A 9,850-nucleotide genomic window follows, 5' to 3' on the forward strand; every position below is an offset into this window, starting at 1 on the left:
CCTCAGCTGGACAGGGGAGAGAAAGAAAGGCTCATGAGCTGAGACGAGGACAGGGAGAGACCATTCATCAGTTACTGTCACAGGCAAATGAGATTCGACTCAGAGAAATTCCTTTAATGTATTGACAAATAAGAGCAGGGCAATGAGAAATTAAATAATAAAACACCTTCCCCCCACTCCTCTCTTCTTCCTGGGTTCAGCTTCGCTCATGATATTCTCTACCTCCTCCCTGCTGAGCTGCACAGGGTGATGGGGAATGGGGGCTGTGGTAAATGCCATCCCATGTCTCTGCTGCTCCTTCCTCCTCAGGGGAGGACTCCTTACACTCTTCCCCTGCTCCAGCATGGGGTCCCTCCCATGGGAGACTTCTTCACTAACTTCTCCAGTGTGAGTGCTTCCCATGGGCTGCAGTTCTTCATTAACTGCTCCAGCATGGGTCCCACAGATAAGATGCAGTCCTTCAGGAATCAGCTGCTCCAGCAGGGTCACAAGTCCTGCTGACCTGCAAACCTGCTCCAGTGTGGGCTCTCTCCATGGGCACGGAGGTCCTGCCAGGAGCCTATTTCAGCATGAGCTTCCCACGGGATCACAGCCTGGATACATCCACCTGCTCCAGCAGAGGGGTTGGTCCTGGGGTGCAGGTTGATCTCTGCTCCATCATGGACCCGCAGGGGCACAGCTGCCTTACCATGGTCTTGCACCACGGGCTGCAGGGGAATCTCTGCTCCAGCACGTGGAGCACCTCCTACCCCCTGCCCCAAGGCCTCTTGTCATCCTGGAAGAGCAGCTGCTGGAAATTCAGTACCCTGAATCTGCTAAAACATTTCTGGCTTCTCATACAGTACCCGTGGTCCTTTCCCTCTGAAGAGCTGTGTGTTGCAAGTGTTGGTGTTCAGAGCCTGCAGCACCTCAGTGCACCGGGCTGGACAGTCTCTGCCTGGCAGAGCACAGACTGGAGGCTGCTTTAGCTCCCGAATTGTCCAGAATGGCAAAAATATGACAAGCAGAGAATCTGCCTGGATCCCACAGCTGTTTTCTTGCTCATACCGTCTTTCCTTCCCGGGAGGCTGCGGTGCTGGGGAGGCGTTTTCGGGGGCCGCGGGGCTGGCAGGGCAGGGCAGGAAATGCCGCGGGGTTGCCGGGAGCGGCACGGCCTCGCCATGGTGACGGCACGCTGCTCGTGCCCGCGGGGCCCCGCACAGCGGCAGGCGCAGCGCCGGGCCCGGGCACAGCTCCCCGGGGCCGGACATCCCGCCCGGGACCGGAGATTCCGCCCGGGACCGGAGTGCCCCGAGCGGCCCCCGCCGCGCCTCGGGACCCCCGGCCTGGCCGGGGCAGCGGGGGAGCAGCAGCCGCCGCCCAGGGAGCCCCAAGCGGGGTGAGCAGGGCCGAGGTACGAACCAGGGACAGTGAGGGACTGCCCGCTGATCCCCATGTTCCTCAGACGGGGCCTGCAGCTCTCAGACCGGTGCTCTCTCAGCGTTTGTGCGTGTATCTCTCTAAAGGTGAAGCCAATGGACAAGGAAGAGGAAAAAGCTGCCAGTGAGGAGAAAGATCACATCCCCCCAGAAAATGAGAGAAGCGGTACAGACAAATGCCTTCCAGAGGCCAAGGAAAAAGAGAAAGGTATCTAGTGTTTGCTCTACTAGAATGTGTTGGGGTCTTTCCAGGAGGATTTGTCAGCATTTTATCTGTTTTAGAAACCAAGCATTTCATCAGAAGTACCCTGTGGACCACAGCCAAGAACTTCACAGTGGAGAGAGGATGGCAGCAAATTGAAGAACTTATTTCTGTGAGTCACAATTCCATCCACTCAGGAAGGCCACACCTTCCCACTGTTAAGGAGTACGAAAAATTAAAGGAGAGCACCTCTGTTCCTTTTTAGCACCACTCTCAAATCAGCTCTACTAGACAGAGGGAGTCTCAGTGTGATGCATTTATTCAACAGACATGGGACATTCACGAGAGCTGGCTTCACCACTCAGAATTTCTCAAGGAAGAAGAACTGAAGGACAGCAAGAGGTACCATTACAGAGCTTGCTGGGGCATCCCAACACGCAGAAAACCCATCCCACAAGCAACAGCTAGTGTCTACTTTGTTATCGTGATCTCCAAATTCAGACCTGACGTAAGTACTCAGAAATGGTGTAGATGGACCAGTCCTTTAAGGGACAAGAGTACAGTGGCATTTCTGAGGCAGGGAAATGCCAGGACAGTGGAGAGGCTGGCAAGGAGCCAGCAGTTCTCATGAAGATGCTGACAAGGTCTGGACATTGCTGGAGCAATGGCAGGAGATTTAGACATGGCCTAAAAGAAACATGCCCTCAATTAGCAAGGGGAGCAAGGCACAGAGCAGGAGGCTGGGTTAGTTCCCAAATCATTGACTGACAGAATGTGACAAACAGAATCTGGCAGGATCCTACATCTGCCTTCCTGCTCTTACCATCTTCCCCTTCCAAGCAACAATTGTTCTGGGTAGCTGTAAAAAGGGCTGCGTAGAGGTGAGTTACAGAATGAGGGGTTAGCAGAGAGGGAGTGACACTTCACTCTTCAAGCTGTCTCAGAATCCCTTTCCTGATCAGCCTGCAGTTTGCACCTGTACAGTAAGCTCTTGCAGCTCAGGAGAAAAAAATGAAATAAATTGCACTGAGTAGACTTCTTTCCTCCAGGCTTAGTCATACTCGACCTTAGTGTTTCTACTTAATAGTTATGGATCCCCAAACAGTAGTCCGTGGTTTAACGCCAGCTGGCAACTAAGCATCACAGAGCTGCTCACTCACTCCTTCCCCACCACCATGGAATGGGGGAGAGAATTGAAAGTGTAAAAAAAAAGTGTAATAATGTAAGAAAATAAATAGAATAATAGTAATAAATTGGAAAAAAAACCAAACTGAGAAAAAAATGCCATGAAGGACACGAGATGCAAATGAAAACAATTACCACTTGCCAACCAATGCCCAGCCACTCCCTGAGCACCATCTTCCCTCCTGCCCCAACCAAATATCCAGGTTATTTTTGAAGTAAATAGTAGCTCTCACTTAAGTACAATGTCTGCTTTTTGAGGGGCTGTACATGGCCTCTGTCCTGTCTCTGCTCTCTTGTAGACCGCACCTGTGGAGGTCTTCTACAGGCTGGAGTCCAGCAGGCTGATACGGAGGTAAATATTACTCTTCTGTTTTAGCAAGCTTTTCCATTCTAAAACCAAACCGGGAGCTCGATGTAAATAAGTTTGCAGTAATAGCAGAGAAGTGGAAGTTGTAAAAATCTTGCTATGAAATGACCCTGCTTATCACTAGCTTCACACCCCTAGAGGCATGAATAGCCACCCTGTGGGCATATGCCTTCTCCAGAAATTTGTCCTGCTTTACACGGGTCTAGGTGGGGGTCTTTATTGCAGCCTTACGTGGTGAATAAAGGCCAGCTCTCAGCTGGCCAAACTTGGATTCAGTATTATGCTTAGAATTTACTTTGTTTTTATTTCATTCTCCAGGCCAGAACAGTGTCAGTTTAGAGAGAAGTGGCTTAAGGACATAATTGAAAATAAAATAGCGTGCACAGAAAGACTTGCTTTCCGATGAACAGCTCCAATTCACCATCACCAATACTCTGTTGTGGAGAACCAAATAAACACAATGAAGAAAGAAAGGCTCTTTCTTAGAAGCATTTCTACTTTGTGGATACATAAAAAGCATTGGACCTGTGCAAAATCAGCTATGCCCTGGCATGGCAGCTGGCTGTGTGTGACAGTCCCTGGCAGGTATGGGTGGGGACAGCACGATGGAACCAGGTTCCAGAATCTAAATGGGAAGAGGCAGCTGGGCAGCATTTGCTGTTTGGGAATGCCAGGTCTGTGGAACTCCAGGGAAAACATTATAGGACTTTAGGACTTTTATTTTCTTGATACAAATATACAAGACATGTCTGCTGCTAAACTTAGAGGAACCCAAAAAAAAAAAAAAAAAGAAGGTAGGAGAACAAAAAAGAAACAACCCACCTCTCAAAACCATTTTGTTTTCAAAAACATTTGAGAAAAACAAGTTCCAGGGGTATGTCTGGAAATATGCAGTTGAATCAGAGATAATCACCAAATAAGCACTGCCTCATCAAGGCCTCCAAGCAGAGTTTAAAGCAAGCCATGTAGTACTGCTGAAACAGACCAAAGTAAAATACTACAGGAGTTAAAACAAGGGTTTAATCTAGAACATTTCATAAACAAAAACATTTCAAATAAATTGAAAGATGCATCCTTGTTACCACCTGCGTACATCCAGGGGTTCCAATCACTGCACCCAACTGCACTGATGCCTATGTATAACATAGGAGAAAAAGAAGCAAGCAACTTAGTTCTTCACTGTGCGTTTCAGTGGATTGAAGATCAGACCCTCCTATTACTGTTAATTTACACCCCAGTTGCAATCTGCTTCCTCTGAAGTAACTGAAGCCCATCTGTATTACAAACTCATTTACAAAATATTTACAAGTCTGGTTTGAACCACAAACTCAACTGTTTTGAGAAAAAACCTAAATCTAAAAGACTTGTGAAAAAATAGCGAAGTGGACAGTCCTAGATCTTAAAACAGGAACACAGGACCTCCTTCATTTTTGCTACTGGTGCTAATAGCTTGTTAAAGGTCTTTCCAAGCTAAATGATCCTATGATTAATCAAAATAAATGGAATAAAAAAAATCACATTTGTTGGCATTAGGTAACAAAGCCTTCCCATGGGATTCTTTGGCTTGTCTGATTCAAAGCGAGCACAGAATATCGACACCTCTAATCTTCCCTGCCTGTTCCTGCCTTGTAGCCCTTCTCTTTACAGGGATTCCTTAGTCAACAAGCCATCCAAAAAATCTGATGAAAATAACTGTTTCCTTGACACAAGTAATACACTCCTGAGGTTTGGCTCTGCTGGGTGAAAGGTGCTGCAGCACCTGCAGCTTTTTTCAAATCACAACTGGACTGGGTTAGCTGCCACGTGGTGCAATCTATGGTGTACAGCTCAAACAAAGCATTATTTTTCCTCTTTGCCTTTAGTCTTTCTGTAGACCATCTCTCGAAAGCTTGCAAGGATCTTATTCTCTCGTTTCCTCCTCTCCTCCTGGTTGAAGGATGCCAGAGCTCTCTTCTCATCTGCGCTGTAGATCTGGTTCTCTTTACGCAGACGCACAGCTTCCATGCGGCGATGTCTGCGGGGGAGAACACAGGGCACATCAGCATGGGCAGAGGGGTGTCAGTGCCCTGCCACAGCTCGCATCCACTAACTGGCCTGAATGTCTTCAGGGGCTTTAAATAAAGATACTTAAGTACTAAGGCCTGAACAACAGGCTCTGAGCCAAAGCTGACCTCTAGATGAACCTTCCAACAAAATGTTATATTTGTATCCACTCATTAATGTAATATGCATACCATTAGTGAAATATGTAGTGTGATAAGAATATATTTATCTTTCTGCATTTAGAAGCCAGACAAAGGCATGAAATCAGACAACTAGCCTTGTTTGAAGGTATATGATCAAAGCCAACTTCTTTGGTTCCTCCTCGAGCCCTGGCCAGGCTTTGGGTGGAACCCAAGAGGAGGATGAAACCAGACATTTTTGCACTAGTTGTGTAAGCTTGTTTATTCTACAGTCTAAAAGGTGGGCCCTCTCACAGCAAAGATGGAGGTCTCGCCTACAGGTGGACACACCACGTAGGAATTCCCAGGAATGGTTCTCCAATCCTTTGCTGTGACTGGGGCTCCCTAGATGATGTGTAGATCTGCATCATGGTAAAGTAATAGTCTAACTGGTGATGTATCTTTCTTAATCACTCTAGGCAATCTTTTGCAGTAATGATTAGGTGCATTACTTAGCTTGTCCTTTGTAATTCTTTGCAGTTTTGCACTGTAGCAAATTACACTGACTCCTTAAAGTTGGTATCTGCATCTTTTGTGCTGACCTTGCCAACTGGCAAAACAGATACCTATACTAGATAATCCAAACTGCACACTAACCTTCCCAAGAAGGAGCATGGCAGAGCAAGGAACTGATTTGTGGGGGTGTCTGCTCTCAGGCAGTCAGTCAGAAGCCTCCCCTACCCCCAGGGTGTCAGCCGCTGGCTCACCAAAATTTAAGTGAGATTTTTGTTGGTCATTGAGAAAAAAGTGCAGCCAACCTCTCACACATTGATTTATCTCCTGCTGAAGGGCCAGCACATTCCCAGGGCTGTCCACACAGACCACCTTTGAGCCACCTGACACAAGCACCTCCTCATTTGAAATAATAAGAAGAGTATTGCCTGGAAAGAACTTTTGCTCTTGAGGAGAAAGTGTCCTTGAAAAACTCACTATCCATCTCTAGCAATGGGGTGTTTAGTGTAGATTATTGCAAGCACATAGAGCACCTTCTCCTCCATGCTTGCAAGTAAAGCTTGGAAGCAGTCTTCCGTTCAGCCAGCAGAGAAAACAGCTCTTAAAAATTCCAGTGAACCATTGCCATCATGAAAACCATACCTGCTGCCACTCATGACATAACCAGAGCTCTCAAATGATGCAATCTCTTCACTCGTCAAGCCGATTTCACCTCTGCGGGGAATGCGTTTCCCTGCTTTTACGTACTCTGCCATGGCTGCACCTTCGCCGGGCAGGAGGGCATGTCCATAGCTAAAAAACCAAAAGTGGTCATTTCAACCAGTTTCAGATAGAGAGAGCCTGAGCTAAACATCCAACTTCCCTGTTCACTGTTATATACAGCTGCATTTTTAAACACTTCCTCATTCTTTCCCACATATTGGCCTGTTTCTTCCTTATGGAAACACTAGCAACAACATCTTAAATTATCAGCTGAGTTCATTCTGATGAGACTACGAAGTCACAATACTGCAGACCATTAGAATAAAGGCAGTTACAATTGATTTTCTAGGAATCAAGGCTAAAAAGCATAAATCAGACTTTTCTACCCAAATTCAGGCCAGGGGAAAGTCTAACACCACTAGCACTTCTGTCTGTGAGTTTCTGGCACAGCATTTCTCCCTCTGCATGCTTTATTGTTGCAACAGCCCCTTTGAGCAGTAACTTTCACACTTGATTTACTTGATTTGATCAAAGTACCATTAGAGCTGGCTACTCACTTCAAAGGCCTGTCATCCTGAGACGCATGAGTTTTAGGAGCCTCAGGTCCAATCAAACTATCAGCTTCAGTATTTTCTGCAACAATCAAATAATGAGGAAGATTAATCTTGTGCCCATTGTTCTTTGTTATCCGAAGTGTCAGCAACACCTAACAAAGAATTCACAAAAAGGACATCAAAAAGTTTCCACCCAAGTTTAAAGTCAGGTGAACCTACTTGACCTCTCAATCCAGAGATCATCCCCTTGAAGGACTTCATCATCGGAATCTTCGCTACTTGAATCACTGGATTCCTTCCTGCTCTTCTTAGCTTTCTTTTTCTTATACTTCTTCCTGTGACAAAGCCAGACAGACATGCTATTTACCAAAATTTAAGCTGAAAGAAGGTGCTTGGAATCATACTCAATTCGTTTCTCAAGGCAACTTCTGCCTATAGGAAGACTGGCTGTCTGCTATGCTTCATACAAAATACTTCACAGCAAAACCAAGACATACATATGTCCTGTTATGACTTTCATAGAGTGTTATAAAGTGGCTCTACAGGGAGTTGCTTGTGCTACACAATTGTGTAGATGTAAAGAAAATGCATCAAATTAGTATTATTTGCCAGCTCTTGCAAATCACCGAAGGTCCTCCGGCTCCCTCCCAAGGCCTGCAAAGAAAATTGAGTTGCTCTCCAGCCAAAAGCAGCCAGAATGACACATAGCAACCACGACACTTACTTTTTGGTCTTCTTTTTCCTCTTCTTGCTTTTCTTTTTATCCTCATCTGAAAAAAGAAAGCGTATCTGTTATCAAAACCAGATGATTAGCTATAACTAAGTAGTTTACTGCACTGTGAATAACATGGCATACCTTTTCCAGCCTCAGTATTCATGGAGATGTAGGCTCTTAGACTCTCTCAACCCTAACCCTAAGCCTAACCCCATCACCAGGGGTGGTGGTCAAGATCAGAAAGATGTAGGAGCAGCACTATTGGGGCCTTGCCAGGATGGCCTTGGCATGCCTTTTCCAGCCCCAGTGCTCCTAGAGCTGTAGGCTCTCTGATTCTCTCAACCCTAATCCTAAACCTAACCACTCCCCTAACCACTCCCCTAACCCTTCCGCTAAGAATTACACTAACCACTACCCCTACCATTAACCTAACTACTACCCTAACCACTACCATAACAACTACCCTAACCCTAAGCCTATTCCCACCACTAACTGCCTCCACCAGAATGCCGGAGTACACACACGGATGGGACTTGTTTATACTGGGAAAGCGTTAGCAGAAAGCTCCCTGCAGTATTGGTCGATATGAGAACATATCAAACAGATCTCTGGCATGAGAGGCCCAGTGGATGCTGAATTCAGAAATCCCATTTCCTGAGGCCAGACTGCAAGCTGAAACCCTCTTATCTTACCACTGGAGTTCTGCTCAGACTCTGAGTCACTGTCGCTGTCCTCAGAATGTTTCCTGCGCTTTCTTTTGGACGCTTTACCTTTTTTCTTTTTTCTTTTCTTCTTTTTCTTCTTTTCCTCTGGAATGTTTTTAAAGATAACATTAGATAACTAAGAAAATCTAGTTCCATGTATTCCCTGATCTTCCCAAAGAAACGCTCTCCTTTGAGCTGGAGCCCACCCTACTCAATTCCACCCATCTAAGCCAGGGAACCTCCTGCAAGCACCAGCAGCAGCAGATTCTAGGCTACAGTAGCTTCCCATTTTCAAAAAAGCTGTGCAAGCCAAACAAAATACCTTCTGAGCTAGAATCTGAAGAACTACTCTTAGATTTTGCCTCTTCATCTTCTACTGGTGTGTGCTCATCGGAACTGAATAAAAATAACAGTTTACTATTTAACATCTGTTTTGTTGTACTCGAGACCAAAGGTACACATATGACCATACACATTTTGAGTCAATCCTTGCAAGGCAGCAAAAAATTAAAGAGCTAATTTAGCCTGGGAACTGCTGTCAGAACCACAACACAAAAGTCACTTGATCTACAATAAATCACATATTGCATAATTGGTATATTGGAATTATTTGGTGAAAGAAAAAGGAGTAATCTCATGATGTTGTTTCAGAAAGGAACTGATACAATAAATATTGTGGCACCATGACTAGCGCAGGGATAAAGCATTTTTGTAAACTGAACTAACATGTAATCGGGATTATAAAAAATATGAAGAAAGAATATGGCTTACTCGGGGTCAGGAACTTTTGGGGACAGCCCCCAGACTTCAGGTGCCCCTAGTTCTCCAATTCTCTCTCTCTCATGGAGTCTCCTGTAAAGGAAAACACCACCACTGACGCCTAGTTTGCAACACCCAGTACACAAACATTTTAAGTCCTACACGTTAGTGTTTCTAATCGCCTAAAGCAGCTACAGTAAGGAAAAGAAACAGCCAGGAGCAAGGAGCAAGCTCGCAGGCCGGGAATCTGGCAGCAGAGCTCCGCACACTGCAGAGGATCGGCGGTAGCAGGTGTTAACCCCCTTACAGCGGAGCCCCGTCCCGTCCCCCCGGGGCGGCCCTGTCCGCGGGGAACGCACGGAGAGCCCGTGAACAGACCGTACAGAACTAGGCCTGGCCGTCCCCCCAACACCCCCAGGCCCCCGCCCGCCCCTCCCGGGAGCACCGTCCCTTCCGCGCAGAGCGGGACCCGGCAGGGCAGGCCCGACCCCACGCCGGCGCTCACCTCTGCCGCAGGATCTCCTCCTTCTCCTTCTCGTAGTACTCAGGCCAGCCCTTGCCGTGGTGGT

General features: G+C 46.6%; 2 protein-coding genes across 4 annotated transcripts; one reads left to right on the plus strand and one right to left on the minus strand.

Annotated features, from left to right (window-relative positions):
- Nucleotides 1-493: 493 nt before the first annotated feature.
- On the plus strand, nt 494-4,199 carry AKAP14 (A-kinase anchoring protein 14). Of its 3 annotated transcripts, XM_042028292.1 has the most exons (6): nt 494-1,393; nt 1,506-1,626; nt 1,701-1,792; nt 1,886-2,128; nt 3,105-3,157; nt 3,491-4,199. In XM_042028292.1, exons 2-6 carry the CDS (start codon nt 1,515-1,517, stop codon nt 3,576-3,578), a joined length of 588 nt encoding a protein of 195 aa, XP_041884226.1. In that variant the 5' UTR covers nt 494-1,393; nt 1,506-1,514; the 3' UTR covers nt 3,579-4,199. The 3 variants fall into 3 exon arrangements, with proteins under 3 accessions (XP_041884226.1, XP_041884212.1, XP_041884222.1); XM_042028278.1 differs by having other exon boundaries at nt 494-1,626; XM_042028288.1 differs by having other exon boundaries at nt 494-1,626; nt 1,949-2,128.
- On the minus strand, nt 4,175-9,848 carry LOC121664221 (NFKB activating protein; the record flags this gene model as incomplete). Its single annotated transcript, XM_042027365.1, has 9 exons — nt 4,175-5,186; nt 6,490-6,639; nt 7,107-7,182; nt 7,323-7,438; nt 7,828-7,873; nt 8,511-8,627; nt 8,845-8,918; nt 9,294-9,374; nt 9,787-9,848. Coding segments are annotated over 9 exons (897 nt in total), but the record flags the coding sequence as incomplete, so codon positions are not given.
- Nucleotides 9,849-9,850: the final 2 nt, after the last annotated feature.

Source organism: Corvus kubaryi, unplaced genomic scaffold (genome assembly GCF_017639235.1).
Source record: "Corvus kubaryi isolate FWS band 111438036 unplaced genomic scaffold, C.kubaryi_AGA036_p1.0 130, whole genome shotgun sequence".
Lineage (NCBI taxonomy): Eukaryota > Metazoa > Chordata > Aves > Passeriformes > Corvidae > Corvus > Corvus kubaryi.